The sequence below is a fragment of the Pristiophorus japonicus genome, chromosome 8 (genome assembly GCF_044704955.1).
Source record: "Pristiophorus japonicus isolate sPriJap1 chromosome 8, sPriJap1.hap1, whole genome shotgun sequence".
NCBI lineage: Eukaryota > Metazoa > Chordata > Chondrichthyes > Pristiophoridae > Pristiophorus > Pristiophorus japonicus.
Genome location: NC_091984.1, coordinates 4,865,457 through 4,889,176, shown reverse-complemented (window position 1 = coordinate 4,889,176; position 23,720 = coordinate 4,865,457). Strand labels below are relative to the sequence as shown.

At 51.3% G+C, this 23,720-nt stretch overlaps 1 protein-coding gene across 5 annotated transcripts in view; it reads left to right on the top strand.

The window, feature by feature from the left end:
• The window catches only part of rnpc3 (RNA-binding region (RNP1, RRM) containing 3), a 39,244-nt gene that overhangs the window by 1,112 nt on the left and 14,412 nt on the right, over positions 1-23,720 (top strand). For 2 of the 5 annotated variants that reach the window (XM_070886483.1, XM_070886482.1), the window contains exons 2-9: positions 3,914-4,082; positions 6,155-6,202; positions 6,933-7,051; positions 9,560-9,649; positions 10,603-10,714; positions 13,177-13,245; positions 14,611-14,747; positions 23,566-23,691. In XM_070886483.1, coding sequence (XP_070742584.1) covers positions 3,914-4,082; positions 6,155-6,202; positions 6,933-7,051; positions 9,560-9,649; positions 10,603-10,714; positions 13,177-13,245; positions 14,611-14,747; positions 23,566-23,691 — 870 coding nt within the window. Of the gene's footprint in view, positions 1-939; positions 1,762-3,913; positions 4,083-6,154; positions 6,203-6,932; positions 7,052-9,559; positions 9,650-10,602; positions 10,715-13,176; positions 13,246-14,610; positions 14,748-23,565; positions 23,692-23,720 lie in introns of those variants that run through there. The other 3 variants (XM_070886485.1, XM_070886484.1, XM_070886486.1) reach the window with 3 other exon arrangements.

Genomic DNA, 23,720 nt, shown 5'->3' with positions numbered 1-23,720 from the left:
AAGAGAGGGGAGGGGGGAATTGAGAGGGGGAAGAGAGGAGGGAGGGGGGAATTGAGAGGGAGGAAGAGAGGGGAGGGGGGGAATTGAGAGGGAGAGGGAAAGGGAAGAGGAGGGGGGAATTGAGGGAGAGGGGGAATGAGAGGGAGGGGGAATAGAGAGGGAGAGGGGAAGGGAGGGAAGAGAGGGAGGGGGGAATTGAGAGGGGGAAGAGAGGGGGGGAATTGAGAGGGGGGAAGAGAGGGAGGGGGAATTGAGAGGGAGAGGGGAAGAGAGGGGAGGGGAGGGAGAGGGGGAAGAGGGAAGAGAGGGAGGGGGAATTGAGAGGGGGAAGAGAGGGGGGGGGAATTGAGAGGGGAAGAGAGGGAGGGGGGGAATTGAGAGGGGGAAGAGAGGGAGGGGGGAATTGAGAGGGGGAAGAGAGGGAGGGGGGGAATTGAGAGGGGGAAGAGAGGGAGGGGGGGAATTGAGAGGGTGAAGAGAGTGAGGAGGGGGCTAGGGAAGGAGGGAGAGAATGAGGAGCGAGGGAGGGGGGAATTGAGGGGGGAAGAGAGGGAGGGGGGGAATTGAGAGGGTGAAGAGAGTGAGGAGGGGGCTAGGGAAGGAGGGAGAGAATGAGGAGCGAGGGAGGGGGGAATTGAGGGGGAAGAGAGGGAGGGGGGGAATTGAGAGGGTGAAGAGAGTGAGGAGGGGGGAGAGGAAGAGTGACGAGGGGGAGGGAGAGAGTGGGAAGAGAGAAAGAAAGAGGAGGCAGGGGAGAGTGGGTGAAGGGGGAGAGATGGGAAGGGTGAGTAGGAAGGGGAGGGTTAAGAGGGAGAAAAAAGGGGTGAGGAAGGGGGAGAGAGAGAGAGAAAGAAAGAGGAGGGAGAGTGAAGGGGGAGGGAGCGGGGGGCACCTGGGGGAGGTAACAAAGACATGAAGGGGGGTTTCAGCAGCAGGTGAGTTGAGGCAGGGCCAGCGATGGGCGGTGTTGGTGATGGAGAGGACATGGGGTCGGCAGCTCAGCTGAGGGACAAATAGGATGTCGAGGTTCAGCCTCATCCAGTTGCTAGGGATGGAGTGGGTGGCTACGGAACGGAGTTTGTGGCGGGGACCGAAGATGACTGTCTTCCCGGTATTTAATCGCAGGCAATTTGTAGCAAAAGCAGTGTGCTCGTACAGGCAATGGAGGGATCGCTAGAGGGTGCTCAGGTGGAGCTGGGTGTCGTCGGTGTACAGGGAGAATCTGACACTGTGTTTCTGGGTGATGTCACCAAGGGACAGCATGTAGATGAGGAGGAGGGGGCCAAGGATAGATCCTTGGGGAACTCCAGGGGTAACGGTGCAGGAGTGGAAAGAGAATCCATTTCTGTCGAATCTGTTGCTATGACTGGATAGGGAAGAGTATAAACAAGGGGGAGAGCAGGCCCACTGAGCTGGGCGATGGAGGAGAAACATTGGAGAAGGATGGTGTGGTCAGACGTATCAAAGGATGCAGGCAGGTCCAGGAGGGAAATGTCAGAGATTTATGATAGAGCAGGGGAAAGCTTTTAACACAGGGTTACAATGCCTTGGAATGCATCACTGGACTTAATGATTGTCAATATTTAAGAAATGGTTCGATGGGTGGTTGAAGAAAACGGGGTCGTGAGAACAGGACTAAAGCTCATAGAATCATAGAAGTTTACAGCACGGAAGGAGGACATTTCGGCCCATCGTGTCCACGCCAGCCAACCAAGAGCTACCCAGCCTCATCCCACTTTCCAGCTCTCGGTCCGTAGCCCTGTAGGTTACGGCACTTCCAAGTGCACATCCACGTATCTTTTAAATCTTTTCAGGCAGTGAGTTCCAGACCCCCACCACCCTCTGGGTGAAGAAATTTCCCTCAAATTCCCTTTAAACCTCCCCCCAATTACTTTAAATCTGTCCCCCCAGGTTTTTGACCCCTCCACCAAGGGAAACGGGTCCTTCCTATTCACTCTATCCAGGCTCCTCAAAATTTTATACACCTCAATAAGGTCTCCCCTCAGCTGCCTCTGTTCTAAAGAAAACAGAACCAGCATCTCCAATCTTTCCTCATAGCCAAAATTCTCCAGTCCAGGCAACATTCTTATAAATCTCCTCTGCACCCTTTCCAGTGCAATCACATCTTTCTTGTAATGTGACCAGAACTGCACGCAGTACTCCAGCTGCGGCCTAACCAGTGTTTTATACGGTTCAAGCATAACCTCCTTGCTCTTGTATTCCATGCCTCGACTTATAAAGGCAAGTATTCCATATGCCTTCTTAACCACCTTATCTACCTGGCCTGCTACCTTCAGCGATCTGTGGACCTGCACTCCAAGGTCCCTTTGTTCCTCTATACTTTTCAGTGTTGTACCATTTAACGTGTATTCCCTTGCCTTGTAGGCCTCCCCAAATGCATGACCTCACACTTAGCTGGATTGAATTCCATTTGCCACTGTTCTGCCCACCTGACCAGTACATTGATATCTTCCTGCAGTCCGCAGCTTTCTTCATTATCAACCACAGTCTATTTTAGTCATCCCCGACATTTAAGTTCAAGTCATTGATAAATACCACAAAAAGCAAGGGACCCAGTACTGAGCCCTGCGGAACCCCACTGGATACAGCCTTCCAGTCACAAAAACACCCATCGACCATTACCCTTTGCTTCCTGCCTCTAAGCCAATTTTATATCCAACTTGCCACTTTGCCCTGGATCCCATGGGCTTTTACACTCGTGACCAGTCTGCCATGTGGGACCCTATCAAAAGCTTTGCTAAATCCATATACACTACATCATCGACCCTCCTGGTTACCTCCTCGAAAAATTCAATCAGGTTATTCAGACACTAGCAAAAACAATAACACGGACTAGTTCGGCTGAATAGCCTGTTTAAGAACACAAGAACTAGAAATAGGAATTGTCCATACAGCCCCTCGAGCCTGCTCTGCCATTCAATAACATCATGACTTATCTTCTACCTCAACTCCACTTTCCCGCCCGATCCCCATATCCCTTGATTCCCCTAGAGTCCAAAAAATTTTCTTCCTCAGCCTTGAATATATTCAACGACTGACCATCCACAGCCATCTGGGGAAGAGAATTCCACTGATTCACAACCCTCATCTCAGTGTTAAATGGCTGACCCCTTATCCTGAGACTGACCCATGATTCTAATCTCTCCAGCCATAAAAACATACTCTCAGCATCTACCATAAGACACAGGAATAGGCCATACGGCCCCTCGAGCCTGCTCTGCCATTTAATACAATCATGGCTCATCCAATCATAGACTCAGCTCCACTTCCCTGCCCGTTCCCCTTAATCCCTTTATCGGTTAAGAAACTGTCTATCTCTGTCTTAAATTTATTCAATGTCACAGCTTCCACAGCTCTCTGGGGCAGCGAGTTCCACAGATTTACAACCCTCAGAGAGAAGACATTTCTCCCGAGTCCATGATCGGATCAGCCATGATCGTATTAAATGGCAGAGCAGGCTCGAGGGGCCATATGGCCTACTCCTGCCCCTATTTCTTATGTTCTTATAGTCTCAGAATAAGGGGCTGTCCATTTAAGACTGAGATGAGGAGGAATTTCTTCTCTGAGGGATGTAAATCTGTGGAATTCTATATCCTTTTTCTAATATGGTGATCAGGACTGTACGCAGTACTCCATGTGCGGTCTAACCAAGGTTCCATACAAGTTTAGCATAACTTCCCTACATTTCAATTCTATACCTCCAGAAATAAATCCTAGTACTTGGTTTGCTTTGTTAATGGCCTTGCTAACCTGTGTTGCTACTTCTAGCCATTTGTATATTTGTACTCCGAGATCCCCTTAATGTGTTCCTGTCCGGTGCCTGGTGCCCGGTGTCCCTGTGCCCGATCACAAAGCCGGGTGTCTAATGTGCTGTGTTTCTGGACCTTCTCAGTGTAATGGCTGCAGCAGTTTCCGTGGAGAATGTCTCCCTTCAAATCAAGAGCAGCAAGACCATTCTGGTGCGGCATCTCCCTTCCGAGCTAACGCGCAACGAGAAGATGGAACTGCTGAAATATTTCGGAGCGCAGTCCGTGCGGGTTCTGTCGGACAAAGGAAGACTGGTATGAATACCACAAATGCTGCATTAGTGCTGGAACAGAGTGCTGTTCTATCATCCGCGGTCATAGCATGAAATGTCTCTTATATTTTGAATCTTCGATTGATAATCCAGAGGCCTGTTATAATAATCCAGACAACAAAAAAGACTTGGATTTCTATAGCGCCTTTCACAACCACCGGACGTCCCAAAGCGCTTTACAGCCAATGAAGTACTTTTGGAGTGTAGCCACTGTTGTAATGTGGGAAACATGGCAGCCAATTTTCACACAGCAAGCTCCCACAAACAGCAATGTGATTAATTACCAGATAATCTTTTTTGTTATGTTGATTGTGGGATAAATCTTGGCCCAGGACACCGGGGATAACTCCCCTGCTCTTCTTCGAAATAGTGCCGTGATCTTTTACGTCTGCCTGAGAGAGCAGACGGGACCTCGGTTTAACATCTCATTCGAAAGACAGTGAGGCGTCCCTCAGTACTGCACAGGAGTGTCAGCCTAGATTTTTTTGTGCTACAAGTTCCTGGAGTGGGACTTGAACCCACAATGTTCTGACTCAGAGGCGAGAGTGCAAAGACTTCAAATTCATCGTGATTTGAAATCGTTTTTTTAAATAAAAATAAATGCATCTGGGATCAGGAAAAGTGACCATGTGGATTGTCGGAAAACTGGTTCACTAATGTTCCTCAGGGAAGGAAACTTGTCCTTACCCGGTCTGGCCTGTACTAGGTGTCGGCCGTGGCTCAGTGGGTAGTTCTCTCGCCCCTCTGGCAGTAGGTTACGGGTTCAAGTCCCACTCCAGGGCAGTACTAAGGGGAGCGCTGCACTGTCGGAGGTGCTGTCTTTCAGATGAGATGTTAAACCGAGGCCCCGTCTGCTCTCCCAGGTGGACGGAAAAGTCTCATGGCCGGGCTGACACTGACTCGGGCTAGGGCTGGGCTAACACTGACTCAGGCTAGGGCCGGGCTAACACTGACTCGGGCTAGGGCCGGGCTAACACTGACTCGGGCTAGGGCCGGGCTAACACTGACTCGGGCTAGGGCCGGGCTAACACTGACTCGGGCTAGAGCCGGGCTAACACTGACTCGGGCTCAGGCCGGGCTGACACTGACTCGGGCTAGGGCCGGGCTGACACTGACTCGGGCTAGGGCCGGGCTGACACTGACTCGGGCTAGGGCCGGGCTGACACTGACTCGGGCTAGGGCCGGGCTGACACTGACTCGGGCTAGGGCCGGGCTGACACTGACTCGGGCTAGGGCCGGGCTGACACTGACACTGACTCGGGCTCGGGCCGGGCTGACACTGACACTGACACTGACACTGACACTGACTAGGGCTGGGCTAACACTGACACTGACTCGGGCTAGGGCTGGGCTGACACTGACTCGGGCTAGGGCCGGGCTGACTCGGGCTAGGGCCGGGCTGACACTGACTCGGGCTAGGGCCGGGCTGACACTGACTCGGGCTAGGGCTGGGCTGACACTGACTCGGGCTAGGGCCGGGCTGACTCGGGCTAGGGCCGGGCTGACACTGACTTGGGCTAGGGCCGGGCTGACACTGACTCGGGCTAGGGCCGGGCTGACACTGACTCGGGCTAGGGCCGGGCTGACACTGACTCGGGCTAGAGCCGGGCTGACACTGACTCGGGCTAGGGCCGGGCTGACACTGACACTGACACTGACTCGGGCCGGGCTGACACTGACTCGGGCTAGGGCCGGGCTGACACTGACTCGGGCTAGGGCCGGGCTGACACTGACTCGGGCTAGGGCCGGGCTGACACTGACTCGGGCTAGGGCCGGGCTGACACTGACTCGGACTCGGGCCGGGCTAACATTGACTCGGGCTAGGGCCGGGCTGACACTGGCTAGGGCCGGGCTGACACTGACTCGGGCTAGGGCCGGGCTGACATGGGTTAGGGAGGGACTGCTGATTGCATACACTGACACGCTCCAGCCTGACTAGGCGTGGTATCCAGGCAAATCCTTCCCAGTAAATGGGGCCTCCATAATCCTGATTTAATTACTGATAAAACATGCTATTTTCTGAACTCTTAAGTTTATAATGTTCTTCCTTTGCAGAAACGTACAGCGTTTGCTACGTTTTCCTCAGCTCATGCAGCATCGAAGGTAGGTTATACATTAAATGGCATGTACTTAGCCAGAGATTAAGCTGATGAGAGGGTTCAGAAATGGCCTCTTGTCTCGATTGTTGGACTATTCCCACGCACTCCTGGCCGGCCTCCCATCTTCCACACTCCATAAACGTGAGCTCGTCCAAAACTCTGCTGCCTGTGTCCTAACTCACGCCAAGTCCCGTTCACCTGTCACCCCTGTGCTCGCTGACCTACACTGGCTCCCAGTCTGGCAACGCCTCAATTTTACAATTCTCTTCATTGTGTTCAAATCCCTCCTTGGCCCTTACCCCCTCCCTATCCCTGTAACTTCCTCCAGCCCCACAACCCTCCGAGATAACTGTGCTCCTCCACTTCTGCTCTCTTGAGCATCCCAGGTTTCCATCACTCCACTGTGCCTTCAGCTGCCTGGGCCCGAGGCTCTGAAATTCCCTCCCGAATCCTCTCCACCCCCTCCATTTCCTCCTTTTTAAGATGCTCCGTAAAACCTCAGTGACCCAGCTTTTGTCCTAATATCTCCTGTGGCGCGGTGTTATATTTTGCCTGATAATCGCTCCGGTGAAGCACCTTGGGCCATTAACGGCACTATGTAAATGCACGTTGCTATTGACTTGAACCTTTCGGTCGTGTGCATTATGGAGCTAAACTGTGAAAGGGCAAGATTGTGCAGTCAGAGAGGAGGGAGGGAAAACAGTGTTGAGTTATCCTGCAATGTGCTGTTTCAGGCTCTGATTCGGCTGCACCAGTTAAAATGTCTGGGCCACACTTTGGTGGCGGAATACGCGAAGGAGCAGGAGCATGTAGAGCTACTGGATCAGCCGCTATTCTCCGACAAAAGCAAAAGGTATGTACTTTTGAGTTCATGTCCGTACCTGTGACAGTAATGGGAAGGCAGTGGAAGCAGTCTTTGGCGGGTATGAGCGGGTTCCACGCTGGCCCCCAGATCTGTGCTCAAATCCAGCTCCGATAGACTGTAAGGAGCTTCTTCCTACCCTGACATGAGTCAGACTCTTAGCGGCTGTCAGCTGTGGCTCAGTGAGCAGCACTTCTGCATCAGAAGGTTGTGGGTTCAAGTCTGGTTCCAGAGACGTGAATCCCAAGCTGACAATCCCTGTGCACTGTCGGAGGGGCAGTGCTGAGGGAGTGCCGCACTGTCGGGGGGGGGGGCAGTGCTGAGGGAGTGCCGCACTGTCGGGGGGGGCAGTGCTGAGGGAGTGCCGCACTGTCGGGGGGGGGGGGGGCAGTGCTGAGGGAGTGCCGCACTGTCGGGGGGGTGGGGCAGTGCTGAGGGAGTGCCACACTGTCGGAGGGGCAGTGCTGAGGGAGTGCCGCACTGTCGGAGGGGGCAGTGCTGAGGGAGTGCCGCACTGTCGGAGGGGCAGTGCTGAGGGAGTGCCGCACTGTCGGAGGGGCAGTGCTGAGGGAGTGCACCACTGTCGGGAGGGGGGGGGGGGCAGTGCTGAGGGAATGCCGCACTGCCGGGGGGGGCAGTGCTGAGGGAGTGCCGCACTGTCGGAGGGGCAGTGCTGAGGGAGTGCCGCACTGTCGGAGGGGCAGTGCTGAGGGAGTGCCGCACTGTCGGAGGGGGCAGTGCTGAGGGAGTGCCGCACTGTCGGAGGGGCAGTGCTGAGGGAGTGCCGCACTGCCGGGGGGGGCAGTGCTGAGGGAGTGCCGCACTGTCGGAGGGGGCAGTGCTGAGGGAGCGCCGCACTGTCGGAGGGGCAGTGCTGAGGGAGTGCCGCACTGTCGGAGGGGCAGTGCTGAGGGAGTGCCGCACTGTCGGAGGGGCAGTGCTGAGGGAGTGCACCACTGTCGGGAGGGGGGGGGGGCAGTGCTGAGGGAATGCCGCACTGTCGGGAGGGGGGGGGGGCAGTGCTGAGGGAATGCCGCACTGTCGGGAGGGGGGGGGGGCAGTGCTGAGGGAATGCCGCACTGTCGGGGGGGCAGTGCTGAGGGAGTGCCGCACTGTCGGAGGGGCAGTACTGAGGGAGCGGCACATTCTTGGAGAGGTAGTACTGAGGGAGCGCTGCCAGTTCGTTGGCAGCAGTCAGTCTGTTATCACATTGTTGTTTGTGGGAGCTTGCTGTGTGTGAATTGACCACACTTTAAAAGTACGCCATTGGCTGTAAAGCGGTTTGGGACGTCCGGAGGCCGTGAAAGCGCAATATAAATGAAATGATCTGGTTACATCAGAACATAAGAATTATGAGCAGGAGTAGGCCCCTCAAGCCTGCTCCGCCATTCAATAAGATCATGGCTGATCTTCAACCTCAACTCCCCTTCCCTGCACTATCCCCATATCCCTTGATTCCCCTAGACTTCAAAAATCTATCGATCTCTCTCTTGAATATACTCAAAGACTCAGCCTCCACAGCCCTCAGGGGTAGAAAATTCCAAAGATTCTCCACCCTCTGAGTAGAGAAATTTCTCCTCATCTCAGTCCTAAATGGCCGACCCCTTATCCTGAGACTGTGACCCCTGGTTCTAGACTCCCCAGCCCGGGGGAAACATCCTCCCTGCTTGGGCTGCCTGGCCTGTTTCTGTATTTTCTATATAAGTCTGTTATCTAGTTCCTAAAGGAATTACAGCATGAAAACTCTCCCTTATGAGACGCGACTCGGCAATGTCATTCCCTATCCACAGGAGGGCAGCAGAGGATCTCTGATTGCCCTGCTGAGGGCGAGCATCATTACATCAGCTTGCTGTGTTAAATGTCGCTGATTGGGTGCCTGAAATTTCGGGCCCTCAACATCTCTCCCCTAAATGAAACCAGTCCTGTTAACCCATCACCCCTTGTGCTCGCTGACCTGCATTGGCTCTCGCTCCGCCAACGCCTTGATTTTAAAATTCCTCGTCCTTGTGTTCAAATCCCACCATGGCCTCGCCCCTCCCTATCTCTGTAACCGCCTGCAACTCCACAACCCCCCGAGATCTCTGCACTCCTCCAATTCTGGCCTCCTGTCCATCCCCGATTTTAATCGCTCCACCATCGGTGGCCGTGCCTTCAGCTGCCTGGGCCCTAAGTTCTGGAACTCCCTCCCTAAACCCTTCTGCCTCTCTCACCTCCTTCATGATGCTCATTAAAACCTACCTCTTTGACCGAGCTTTTGGTCACCTGTCCCACTATCTCTTTCCATGTGTCAGCCTCTGTCTGATGTGTGTGCGTGCCTGTGTTTGTGCATCCGAAGGTGGTCTCCTTTTGTGGCTGTCAAGTTTTTGTTTGATAATCGCTCCTGTAAAGTACCTTGGGATGTTTTATGACATTAAAGGTGCAATATAAGTGCAAGTTGTTGAGGTGCTTTATAAAATGCAGATTTTTATCGTAATGTTTTTGCACTGCTTTTACTTATAGTGCCGACAAAGCTTCGATCGATAAAGATGAGAAGCAGGTACTGAAACCAAGACATCCTGTTATCGAAATTGGGATTGCTCCAAGCCTCGGGTTAGTAGCATGCTGCACTGTCAGAGGGGCAGTACTGAGGGAGCGCTGCACTGTCGGAGGGGCAGTACTGAGGGAGCGCTGCACTGTCGGAGGGGCAGTACTGAGGGAGCGCTGCACTGTCGGAGGGGCAGCGCTGAGGGAGCGCCGCACTGTCGGAGGGGCAGCGCTGAGGGAGCGCCGCACTGTCGGAGGGGCAGCGCTGAGGGAGCGCCGCTCTGTCGGAGGGGCAGCGCTGAGGGAGCGCCGCACTGTCGGAGGGGCAGCGCTGAGGGAGCGCCGCACTGTCGGGGGGGTGGGGCAGTGCTGAGGGAGTGCCACACTGTCGGAGGGGCAGTGCTGAGGGAGTGCTGCACTGTCGGAGGGGGCAGTGCTGAGGGAGTGCCGCACTGTCGGAGGGGCAGTGCTGAGGGAGTGCCGCACTGTCGGAGGGGCAGCGCTGAGGGAGCGCCGCACTGTCGGAGGGGCAGCGCTGAGGGAGCGCCGCACTGTCGGAGGGGCAGCGCTGAGGGAGCGCCGCACTGTCGGAGGGGCAGCGCTGAGGGAGCGCCGCACTGTCGGAGGGGCAGCGCTGAGGGAGCGCCGCACTGTCGGAGGGGCAGCGCTGAGGGAGCGCCGCACTGTTGGAGGGGCCGTCTTTCAAATGAGGTGTTAACCCAAGGCCCTGGGTGCCCCCTCGGGTGGGCGTAAAAGATCCCACGGGACTATTTCATAGAAGAGCAGTGGCAGTCTCCCCGATGTTGAGGCTGAGATCGCTAAAAGACATTAAAGGAATGCATAGAAATAGAATGTCTGGATTTAAAATGGGGGCTGATGTACCCGGGTCCCAGGAATCGTGATGCCGTGCGGGGTTTTAGTGCCTGGGTGGGGTTGTGTCGGCAGGCCTCCAGGTATCGAGCTGTGTGATACTCAGGTGTGTGTCGGGGGCGGGGGCTTTGTCCCGTTGTGTGTTGCAGGTTGACCTTTCCCGCTAACCCGTGCCTGAAGTACCTGTATCCCCCACCAACCAGCGTAATTCTGGCCAATATCGCCAACGCTATGGCCAGTGTGCCCAAATTCTACGTACAGGTCAGTGAGCTGGTTTATATATTTTCTTCATTTCACTGCAAGCAAGTTTTAGCATTCTGGTTTCACTGAGTTTCTAAGTTGAGAAGTATACTCTCGAGTTTTGAAATGGGATTAAAGTTTGTTGCGACTTGTTTTACACAAAATGTACAGCACAGAAACAGGCCACTCGGCCCCACCGCTCCGTGCCGGGGTTTATGCCCCACCGCTCCGTGCCGGGGTTTATGCCCCACCGCTCCGTAAGCCCCACCGCTCCGTGCCGGGGTTTATGCCCCACCGCTCCGTGCCGGGGTTTATGCCCCACCGCTCCGTGCCGGGGTTTATGCTCCACACCAGCCCCCTCCCACCCCTCTCCATCTCACCCTATCCCCATATCCTTCTATTCCTTTCTCCCTAGTATGTTTAGAAGAATGAGAGGGGATCTCATAGAAACATATAAAATTCTGACAGGACTGGACAGGTTAGAAGCAGGAAGAATGTTCCCAATGTTGGGGAAGTCCAGAACCAGGGGTCACAGTCTTAAGGATAAGGGGTAAGCCATTTAGGACCGAGATGAGGAGAAACTTCTTCACCCAGAGAGTGGTGAACCTGTGGAATTCTCTACCACAGAAAGTTGTTGAGGCCAGTTCATTAGATATATTCAAAAGGGAGTTAGATGTGGCCCTCAAGGCTAAGGGGATCAAGGGGTATGGAGAGAAAGCAGGAATGGGGTACTGAGGGAATGATCAGCCATGATCATATTGAATGGTGGTGCAGGCTCGAAGGGCCGAATGACCTACTCCTGCACCTATTTTCTATGTTTATCCAGCTTCCCCTTAAATGCATCGATACTATTCCCCTCAACCCCTCTCTGTGGCAGCAAGTTCCACATTCTCACCCCTCTCTGGGTAAAGAGGTTTCTCCTGAATTCCCCATTAGATTTATTAGTGACTATCTTATATTGATGGTCCCTCAGTTCTGGTCTCCCCCACAAGTGAAAACATCTCTACGTCCACCCTATCGAACCCTTTGATAACCTTAAAGACCGCTATCTGGTCACCCCTCAGTCTTTTTTCTAGAGGAAAGAGCACCTGCCTGTTCAATCTTTCCTGATCGTTATAGCCATCTTTTCATGTGCCATCCTTGTAAATCTATTTTGCACCTTCTCCAGTGCCTCAATGTCCCTTTTATAATATGGAGAGCAGAACTGTGCACACTGCTCCAAGTGTGGTCTAACCAAGTTAGTTATGTGATAAGTTAAACATAACTTCTCTGCTTTTAATGTGAATTGAAACGGCTGAAGTATATTCCCTCAGAAGTGGTCTTAAACCGAGGCTCCTGTTTGCCCTTTGACAGTTAAAGATCCCATGCCGCTATTTAACAAGCACTGAATTCTAGGTTCCTGGTCATAATTCATCCCTCAACCGCTGCACCCAATATTTAATACATTTTGCGGGCTATTGCAGGACGGAATGGCAGCTTTTAGATTATATTAACACTTGGAGAGAAATATTGACAGGTTTGGGGAAAGGGCAGGGAAGTGGGATTGGATTAGAGAAAGTGTGGAAATGGAACCTGCACAGGCTTGATGGGCTGAATGGCTTTTCTATGTTAGCCACTGTTCAGTGCAATGTCTCCGAGTCACAAAGTTGTGGGTTCAAGTCCCACTCCAGGAACTTGAACACAAAAATCTAGGCTGACATTCCAGTGCAGTGCTGAGGGAGTGCTGCACTGTCGGAGGGGCAGTACTGAGGGAGCGCTGCACTGTCGGAGGGGCAGTACTGAGGGAGCGCTGCACTGTCGGAGGGGCAGTGCTGAGGGAGCGCTGCACTGTCGGAGGGGCAGTACTGAGGGAGCGCTGCACTGTCGGAGGGGCAGTGCTGAGGGAACGCTGCCCTGTCGGAGGGGCAGTGCTGAGGGAGCGCTGCACTGTCGGAGGGGCAGTACTGAGGGAGCGCTGCCCTGTCGGAGGGACAGTACTGAGGGAGCGCTGCACTGTCGGAGGGGCAGTACTGAGGGAGCGCTGCACTGTCGGAGGGGCAGTACTGAGGGAGCGCTGCACTGTTGGAGGGGCAGTACTGAGGGAGCGCTGCACTGTCGGTTGTCCCGTCTTTCAGATGAGACAAACTAAGCCCAGTCTGCCCCCTCAGGTGGACATAAAAGATCCCATGGCACTATTTCGAAGAGGAGTAAGGGAGTTCTCCCTGGTGACCTGGGGCCAATATTAATTGCTCAAACATCTTTAGCAAAAAACTAATTATATGATCATTATCAAATTGCTATTTGTGGGAGCTTGCTGTTTGCAAATTGGCTGCTGCATTTCCTACATTACAGCAGTGACTGCACTTCAAAAAGTACTTAATTGGCTGTAAAGTGCTTTGGGATGTCCTGAGGTGGTGAGAGGCACTATAGAAATGCAGGTCCCTCCTTTAGAGTCAGTGGCTTACATTCATGCAGCACTGAATATCTTGCAATTGTGCTTACAGGTTCTGCATCTGATGAACAAAATGAATTTGCCAGCTCCCTTTGGGCCCATCACTACTCGGCCTCCAATGGTAATCTGCAAAATTTTATATGTAAAAATAACATGCGCAGTATCCAAAGTTATCCCGATTATGAGGGGGTGTGGAGGGGATTTACGAGAATGGTATCAGGGATGAAGGACTCAAGTTATGTGGAGAGACTGGTGAAGCTGGGGTTGTTCTCCTTAGAGCCGAGGGGAGGGGCGATTTAATGGATGTGTTCAAAATCGCGAAGCGTTTTGATGGAATAAATAAGGAGAAGCTGCTTCCAGTGGCAGGAGGGTTGGTAAACAGAGGGACACAGATTTAAAATAATTGGCAAAAGGACAGAGGGAGATGAGGACAATGTTTAATACGCAACGAGTTGTTGTGATCGGGAACGCGCTGGCTGAAAGGGAGGTGGGAGGAGATTCAATAGTAACTTTCAAACCGGGAATGGGATCAATACCTCAAGGGGAGAAATGGGCAGGGCTGTGGGGAAAGAGCGGGGAGTGGGACTAATCGGATAATTGTTTCACGGAGCCGGCGCGCACACGATGGGCCGAATGGCCTCCTGCTGTGCTGTGAGCTTCTATGGTCGGACTGTGACACTGGGCCCCACGTTTGGGTCGAGGATATTGTTTCGTTGCAATGGAAATTTTTTTTTTAAAGGAACAGGAAATGCTCAGCAGGTCAAGCAGCTTCCGCGGGGGAGCGCGAGAGAGAGAGAGAGAGAGCGAGGGGGACCGAGGTCGGGTTAATGTTTCTCCTCGGTGACTCTTTGCTCAGAAGCAGGAGATGTTAAGGAGCCGGAGGGGAGGGGAGGGAGGGAGTGGGCTGTAATGTGATTGGGGTGGAGTTGAACTTTTGGGGGCTGGTCAGGTGCATGCTGTTGAACAGCCCATTCCTGGAGTGGTAAGGCTGCCGTGTTTCCTACACTCCAACAGTGACTATTCGCTGTAAAGCGATTTGGGGTGGTGACGGGTGCTATAGAAATGCAAGTTTAGAACTTTCCCACAAAACAAAGAAAGACTTTGATTTATATAGCGCCTTTCACGACCACCGGACATCTCAAAGCGCTTTACAGCCAATGAAGTACTTTTGAAATGTAGTCACTGTTGTAATGTGGAAAGCAGTAGATGCCAGCTCAATGAATCATTTTAAATCTGAGATCAATAGATTTTTGCAAGACAAGGGTATTCAGGGTTACAGAACCAAAGCGGACAGATGGAGTTAGGATACAGATCAGCCATGATCTCGTTGAGATTGGTGGGACCGGCTCGATGGGCTAAATGGCCTCCTCCTGTTCCTGTAAGCGTTGGAGCTGTTGTTAAGGTCACAAAGTTGTTCAAATATTTCGAGCTAGCTTCCGTTCCGTGGGTAATTGCTGATTTTTTTTTTCTCGACTATCCCCGCTAGTACGAGGAATACGTTCCTGCCCCTCCCCCCATGCCCCCGCTACCCCCGGAGGAACCGCCTTTGCCAGAGGAGGATATGGCCGTTTCCAGTGAGGAGGAATCGGAGTACGAAAGTGGGAGTGAAGAGGATAAAGAGAGGTGCGTAAAACAACAACAACATCCATTTATACAGCGCCTCTAACATAGTAAAAACATAGGCCATTCAGCCCCCCCACCATTCAATCAGATCAGGCTGGTCTGTATCTTAACTCCACCCACCTGCCTCAGCTCCGCAAACCACAACACCCCCTGCCCGACAACAAATCGTCGATCCCGATTACGCCCCCTTGTTCTGCACTCGCCCCACCAGAGGAAATAGTTTCCCTCAACTTACCCAATCAACTCCTTTAATCACAAACCCCTCGATGAGACCCTTGGTGTTCTATATTCAAGGGAGCACAAGCGTAGTTCAGCAGCCTGTCCTCATAATCTAACTCTCTTAGTCCCAGTATCATTGTGGCCAACACGGCATGTGAGGGGGATGTTCCAAGGGCTGTCTCCTGGCTTGGTGCCTGGTGAATTATTGGGAATAATGTGAGTTGTGTAATATTATTTAGACTTGTGCTACAGTCTTGTGCCTGTATTAATGATAAGTTCAAAATATGGAGTGACGACACTTCAAAAGTACTTCATTGGCTGCAAAAAGGGCTTTGGGATGTTTTGAGGTCACGAAAGGCGCTGTAGAAATGTAATTTCTTGGTTCCGTAACCCTTAATCCCCTTACTGAACAAAAGTCTATCATCCTCAGTTTTGAAATTTTCAATTGACCCAACAGCTTTTTGGGGGAGAGAGTTCTCCAGATTCCCACGGCCCTTTGTGTGAAGAAGTGCTTCCTAGCATCACCGCCGAACGGCCTGGCTCTAATTTTAAGCTTCCGACCCTTGTTCTGGACTTCCCCCTCCCCCTCGCCCTCTCCCCCCCCCCCCCCTCCCGCCCCCTCCCCCCCCCCTCCCGCCCCCTCCCCCCCCCCTCCCGCCCCCTCCCCCCCCCCTCCCGCCCCCTCCCCCCCCCCCCCCGCCCACCACCACTACCAGAGGGAATAATTTCTCTCCATCCCAAGGCGCTTCACAGGAGCATTTCAAACAGACTTTGTAACATAGGAGATATTAGGACAGGTGACCAAAAGCTTGGTCAAAAAGGTATGTTCTAAGGAGCTTCTTAAAGGAGAGAGAGGTGGAGGGACAGAGGGGTTTAGGGAGGGAACTCCAGAGCTTAGGGCCGAGGCAGCTGAAGGCACGGCCACCGATGGTGGAGCAAGATAAATCAGCGATGCGCAAGACGCCAAATTTGGAGCAGCGTAGAAATCTCGGAGGGTTGTAGGGCTGGAGGAGGTTAGAGATATGGAGGGGTGTAGGTTGAGAGGGGGTTACAGAGATAGGGAGGTGCGTAGGGTGGGAGGAGGGGGTTACAGAGATAGGGAGGGGCGTAGGGTGGGAGGAGGGGGTTACAGAGATAGGGAGGGTGTAGGGTGGGAGGGGGCTACAGAGAGAGGGAGGGGTGTAGGATGGGAGGGGGTTACAGGGATAGGGAGGGGGTTACAGGGATAGGGAGGGGTGTAGGGTGGGAGGGGGTTACACGGATAGGGAGGGGTGTAGGGTGGGAGGGGGTTACAGGGATAGGGAGGGGGTTACAGGGATAGGGAGGGGGCTACAGGGATAGGGAGGGGGTTACAGGGATAGGGAGGGGTGTAGGGTGGGAGGGGGTTACAGGGATAGGGAGGGGTGTAGGGTGGGAGGGGGTTACAGGGATAGGGAGGGGGTTACAAGGATAGGGAGGGGTGTCGGGTGGGAGGGGGTTACAGGGATAGGGAGGGGTGTAGGGTGGGAGGAGGTTACAGGGATAGGGAGGGGTGTAGGATGGGAGGGGGTTACAGGGATAGGGAGGGGTGTAGGGTGGGAGGGGGTTACAGGGATAGGGAGGGGTGTAGGGTGGGAGGGGGTTACAGGGATAGGGAGGGGTGTAGGGTGGGAGGGGGTTACAGGGATAGGGAGGGGTGTAGGGTGGGAGGGGGTTACAGGGATAGGGAGGGGGGGAGGCGAGACCATAGAGGAGGCGTTGCTGCACCGGGAGTTTATATAGATCTGTGAGCACAGGGGGTAGCTGAACGGGACTTGGTGCGAGTTGAACTACGGTGAAGTGAAAGGTGATGGACTGCTTCAAGTGGTTAGCAAGCTGGGACAACAGGGTACAAATTGAAGAGTCACAAGAAAGGGATGGTTTGAGAAACATTCTTTACACGGAGTGTAGTGAGAATGTGGAGTCCATAAGTTCATTTGAGAGAATTGGATGGTTTCTTGCAAAGAATAAATACTTATCAATGAGGCGTAAGCTAAGCAAGGGAGTTATTCTAAACCTTTATAAATCGCTGCTCAGACCCCAGCTGCAGTATTGTGTCCAATTCTGGGCCCCGCACTTTAGGAAGGATGTGAAGGCCTTGGAGAGGGTGCAGAGGGGATTGACCAGAATGGTACCAGGGAGGAGGGACTGCAGTTACATAAGAATTAGGAGCAGGAGTAGGCCATTCGGCCCCTCGAGCCTGCCCCGCCATTCAATGAGATCATGGCTGATCTTCTACCTCAACCCCACTTTCCTGCACTGTCCCCATATCTTTTGATTCCCTTCATCTCCAATTACATGGAGAGACTGGAGAAGCTGGGATTGTTCTTCGAGCAGCGAGGGTTCGGAGGAGATTTAATAGAGGTGTTCAAAATCATGGAAGGGTTTTGATAGCGTAAATAAGGAGAGACTGTTTGTAGTGGCAGGAGGGTCGGTAACAGATTTAGGGTAATTGGCAAAAAAACCCAGAGGGGAGATGAGGAGAAATGTATTACCATTGAGAGTTGTTGTGATCTGGAACGCGTTGCCTGAAAGGACAGTGGAAGTGGATTGAATATTGGGCCAACAATTCCGCCGCCTTCACACCCACCTCCCCACCCCCGGGTCCGTCCGGAGTTCCTACGGACCCGGGAAGACATCGGAAATGCCGTTTTCCGGCGCGCAATGCGCATGTGCTGGAAACCGGCATTTTCGATCAGTCAACTTTCTGGCTTGACACGTGACCGCAGATTGGGGACGAGGACATCTGTAAGTGGAAATTTCTGATATTTACGCTTACTGGGAGAAATTTAGAACTCAGCAGAGGAGGACAAAGGGTTTGATGAGGGCAGGGAAAATGGGAGTACGAGAAGAAGCTTGCAGGGAACATTAAGACGGATTGCAAAAGTTTCTATAGATATGTAAAGAGAAAAAGGTTAGTAAAGACAAACGTAGGTCCCCTGCAGTCAGAATCAGGGAAGTCATAACGGGGAACAAAGAAATGGCAGACCAATTGAACAAGTACTTTGGTTCGGTATTCACTGAGGAGGACACAAACAACCTTCCGGATATAAAAGGGGTCGGAGGGTCTATTAAGGAGGAGGAACTGAGGGAAATCCTTATTAGTCGGGAAATTGTGTTGGGGAAATTGATGGGATTGAAGGCCGATAAATCCCCAGGGCCTGATGGACTGCATCCCAGAGTACTTAAGGAGGTGGCCTTGGAAATAGCGGATGCATTGACAGTCATTTTCCAACATTCCATTGACTCTGGATCAGTTCCTATGGAGTTGAGGGTAGCCAATGTAACCCCACTTTTTAAAAAAGGAGGGAGAGAGATAACAGGGAATTATAGACCGGTCAGCCTGACATCGGTAGTGGGTAAAATGATGGAATCAATTATTAAGGATATCATAGCAGTACATTTAGAAAGAGATGACATGATAGGTCCAAGTCAGCATGGATTTGTGAAAGGGAAATCATGCTTGACAAATCTTCTGGAATTTTTTGAGGATATTTCCAGTAGAGTGGACAAGGGAGAACCAGTTGATGTGGCATATTTGGACTTTCAGCAGGCTTTCGACAAGGTCCCACACAAGAGATTAATGTGCAAAGTTAAAGCACATGGGATTGGGGGTAGTGTGCTGACATGGATTGAGAACTGGTTGTCAGACAGGAAGCAAAGAGTAGGAGTAAATGGGGACTTTTCAGAATGGCAGGCAGTGACTAGTGGGTTACCGCAAGGTTCTGTGCTGGGGCCCCAGCTGTTTACACTGTACATTAATGATTTAGACGAGGGGATTAAATGTAGTATCTCCAAATTTGCAGATGACACTAAGTTGGGTGGCAGTGTGAGCTGCGAGGATGCTGCTATGAGGCTGCAGAGTGACTTGGATAGGTTAGGTGAGTGGGCAAATGCATGGCAGATGAAGTATAATGTGGATAAATGTGAGGTTATCCACTTTGGTGGTAAAAACAGAGAGACAGACTATTATCTGAATGGTGACAGATTAAGAAAAGGGGAGGTGCAAAGAGACCTGGGTGTCATGGTACATCAATCATTGAAGGTTGGCATGCAGGTACAGCAGGCGGTTAAGAAAGCAAATGGCATGTTGGCCTTCATAGCGAGGGGATTTGAGCACAGGGGCAGGGAGGTGTTGCTACAGTTGTACAGGGCCTTGGTGAGGCCACACCTGGAGTATTGTGTACAGTTTTGGTCTCCTAACCTGAGGAAGGACATTCTTGCTATTGAGGGAGTGCAGCGAAGGTTCACCAGACTGATTCCCGGGATGGCGGGACTGACCTATCAAGAAAGACTGGATCAACTGGGCTTGTATTCACTGGAGTTCAGAAGAATGAGAGGGGACCTCATAGAAACGTTTAAAATTCTGACGGGGTTAGACAGGTTAGATGCAGGAAGAATGTTCCCAATGTTGGGGAAGTCCAGAACCAGGGGACACAGTCTAAGGATAAGGGATAAGCCATTTAGGACCGAGATGAGGAGGAATTTCTTCACCCAGAGAGTGGTGAACCTGTGGAATTCTCTACCACAGAAAGTTGTTGAGGCCAATTCACTAAATATATTCAAAAAGAAGTTAGATGAAGTCCTTACTACTAGGGGGATCAAGGGATATGGTGAGAAAGCAGGAATGGGGTACTGAAGTTGCATGTTCAGCCATGAACTCATTGAATGGCAGTACAGGCTAGAAGGGCCGAATGGCCTACTGCACCTATTTTCTATGTTTCAAATGTCCTTAAAAATCTCGCGCCTGAAAAAGCAGGTGCATAGCCTACTGTTATAGGCGTAAGCGTTTTAAAACACACAAAAACATCTCAAAATAAAGTTATTAACACACATTTTATCATTAAAAACCCTCCCCACAACGGTAAGTTTATTTTTAAAAACTTTTAAAAATCGGGAAATTATTTTTAAGAGACATTAATAATTGAAATTTAAATGAATGTAGTGTAATTATTTTCTATTTTTTTTATTAGTGTTTTGGGTGTTTGGGGCTATGTTTTGGGTGTTTCGAGCTCTATCACAATCATAGTAATAGGAGTTTAGGACCTTGCGGAACTCCTGTTACTATGATACTTTACCTGATTGGCTGCCCAGAGCCATGTGACTCCAGCTGTCGGCCTGCGCACGCGTCGACGTGCACATGCTACAACTGGCAGTCAGGAGAGGCCTCAGCATCGGAAAGTCGAACGTGGGCAGCAGCTTAAGGTAGGTGCGTATTTTTTTTCTCAAATGCTCGCGGGGAAGGCCAGAACGGAATTTCAGGGCCAATAACTTTCAAAAGGGAGTTGGATAAATACTTGGAAGGGGAAGATTTGCAGGGCTACGGTGAAAGAGCAGAGGGTGTGGGACTAAGTGCATCGTTCTTTCACAGAGCCGGCACAGACACGATGGGCCGAATGGCCTTCTGCGCTGAGAGATTCTCAGCCAGGGAGTGGGATTAGAGTAGGTGGCTCATGGTGCGGCTCGGCCTGGAGGAGAGGGGGAGGCAGCACAGACCTGGTGGCTCAGCACCCTGTTTCAGTGCTGCAACATTCTGATTCTGAATGCCTACAGTCTGTTGTTTTTCTCACCGCGATCAGCCCGGAAACATCTCGCTTTCCTTCCACTAGTTCAAGGACCCTCTGATTAATGTTCAACATGTGCTGGCAGCACCATACGGTTGCCTCAGTTGGTAAAAGAAAGAAAGGACTTTGTCGGTGACTTTCACAGCCCCCGGATGTCCATAAGCGCTTTACAACCAATGAAGTACTTTTTGAAGCACTGTTCCAGTGCAAGAAACACGGCAGCTAATTTGCGCACAGCAAGCTCCCACACTGTTTTGGTGATGGTTGGGGAATAAGCGTTGTGCTGTATCATTCTATGAAATACCGTTTTATCCTTTTGGGTGTCAGCTGTGGCTCAGTGGGTAGCACACTCCTCTCTGAGTCAGAAGGTCATCGGTCCAAGTCACACTCCAGGGACTTGAACACAAACTCCACTGCAATAGAACATCAGAAATAGGAGTCGGCCATACGGCCCCTCGAGCCTGCTCCGCCATTCAATAAGATCATGGCTGATCTGATCATGAACTCTGCTCCACTTCCCCGCCCACTCCCCATAACCTTTTACTCCCTTATCGCTCAAAAATCTGTCTATCTCCGCCTTAAATATATTCAATGACCCAGCCTCCACAGCTCTCTGGGGCAGAGAATTCCACAGATTTGCAGCCCTCCGAGAAGAAATTCCTCCTCATCTCAGTTTTAAATTGGCGGCCCCTTATTCTGAGACTATGTCCCCTAATTTTAGTTTCCCCTATGAGTGGAAACATTCTCTCTGCCTCCACCTTGTCGTACTGTCGGAAGGAGAATTCCCCTGCTCTTCTTTGAAATAGTGCCATAGGATCTTTTACGTCCACCCGTGAGAGCGGGCAGTGCCTCGGTTTAACGTCTCGTCCAAAAGACGGCACTTGCGACAGTGCAGCACTCCCTCAGTACCGCATGGATTTTGCGCTCAAGCCTCTGAAGTGAGACTTGAACCGATGCCCTTCTGACTCAGAGAGGAGTGTGCTACCCACTGAGCCATGGCTGATATCCAAAGGGGTAGGAGATTATTTCATACAATGATACGGCACAGGAGCAGGCCATTCGGCCCATCGTGCCTGTGCTGGCTCTTTGGTAGAGCTATCCAATTAGTCCCACTCCCGCCTCCTCTCTTTCCCATAGCCCTGCTAATTATTTTCTCCCAGTATTTATCCAATTACCGTTTGAAAGTTACTATTGAATCTGCTCCCACCGCCCTTTCAGGCAGCTCGTTCCCGATCACAACAACTCGCTGCATAAATAAACTCTCCTCGCCTCCCCCTCTGGACCTTTTGCCAATTACCTTTAATCGTGACCTCTGGTTCCCGACCCTCCTGCCACTGCAAACAGTTTCTCCTTATTTACTAGATCAAAGTGCTTCATGATTTTGCTGGGGCCTCAGCTATTCACAATCTATATCAATGGTTTGGATGAGGGGACCAAATGTCATATATCCAAGGTGGGAATGCAAGTTGTGAGGAGGATGCAAAGAGGCTTCAAGGGGATACAGACAGGCTCAGTGAGTGGGCAAGGACATGGCAAATGGAATATAATGTGGAGAAATGTGAAGTTATCCACTTTGGTAGGAAAAATAGAAAAGCAGAGTATTTTTTAAATGGAGAGAGATTGGGAAATGTTGGTGTTCAGAGGGATCTTGGGTGTCCTTGTACACCAATCACTGAAAGTTAACATGCAGGTACAGCAAGAAATTAAGAAAGTAAATGGTATGTTGGCCTTTATTACAAGAGGATTTGAGTATAAGAGTAAAGACGTCTTCAATTATATCAGGCCCTGGTGAGACCACACCTGGAGTATTGTGTACAGTGTCGGTCTCCTTACCTAAGGAAGGATATACTTGTCATAGAGGGAGTGCAACAAAGGTACACCAGACTGATTCCTGGGATGGGGGGATTGTCTTATGAGGAGAGATTGAGTAGACTAGGCCTATATTCTCTAGAGTTTAGAAGAATGAGAGGTGATCTCATTGAAACATACACAATTCTTACAGGGTAGATGCAGGGAGAATGTTTCCCCGCGGCTGGGGAATCTAGAACCAGGGGTCACAGTCTCAGGATAAGGGGTCGGCCATTTAGGACTGAGATGAGGAGAAACTTCTTCACTCAAAGGGTGGTGAATCTTTGGAATTCTCTTACCCCAGAGGACTGTGGATCCTGAGTCTTTGAGTATATTGAAGACAGATTGATACATTTATGGATATGAAGAGCGATGGGGATAGTGCAGGAAAGTGAAGTTGAGGTACAGCAAGTGATCAGGAAGGCCAATGGAATCTTGGCCTTTATTGCAAAGGGGATGGAGTATAAAAGCAGGGAAGTCTTGCTACAGCTATACAGGGTATTGGTGAGGCCACACCTGGAATACTGCGTGCAGTTTTGGTTTCCATATTTACGAAAGGATATACTTGCTTTGGAGGCAGTTCAGAGGAGGTTCACTAGGTTGATTCCGGGGATGAGAGGGTTGACTTATGAGGAAAGGTTGAGTAGGTTGGGCCTCTACTCATTGGAATTCAGAAGAATGAGAGGTGATCTTATCAAAACGTATAAGATTATGAGGGGGCTTGACAAGGTGAATGCAGAGAGGATGTTTCCACTGATGGGGGAGACTAGAATTAGAGGGCATGATCTTAGAATAAGGGGCCGCCCAATTTAAAACTGAGATGAGGAATTTCTTCTCAGGGTTGTAAATCTGTGGAATTTGCTGCCTCAGAGAGCTGTAGTAAGCTGGGACATTGAATAAATTTAAGACAGAAATAGACAGTTTCTTAACCGATAAGGGGTTATGGGGAACAGGCAGGGAAATGGAGCTGAGTCCATGATCGGATCAGCCATGATCGTATTAAATGGCGGAGCAGGCTCGAGGGGCTGCTAGTTCTTATGTTCTTATCTCCTCTTAACCTTCGCCGCTCCAAGGAGAACAACTCCAGCTTCTATAGTCTGTCCACATAACTGTAATCCCTCATCCCTGGAAATTTGTTGAAGACTGAAAGCGTTTTATTTTCTCTGCAGAATGGTACGATTGATGGGATTAGCTTCACTTCCACCAAAACGGACGCAGAAGAAAAAACGGGTTTCAGTCAGAAAACGGCCCAGGTTAAAGGACCTGATTAATGTTCCAAAAGCTCCTTCCCAAAGGTGAGCATACAAGAAAATAACTGCTGCTT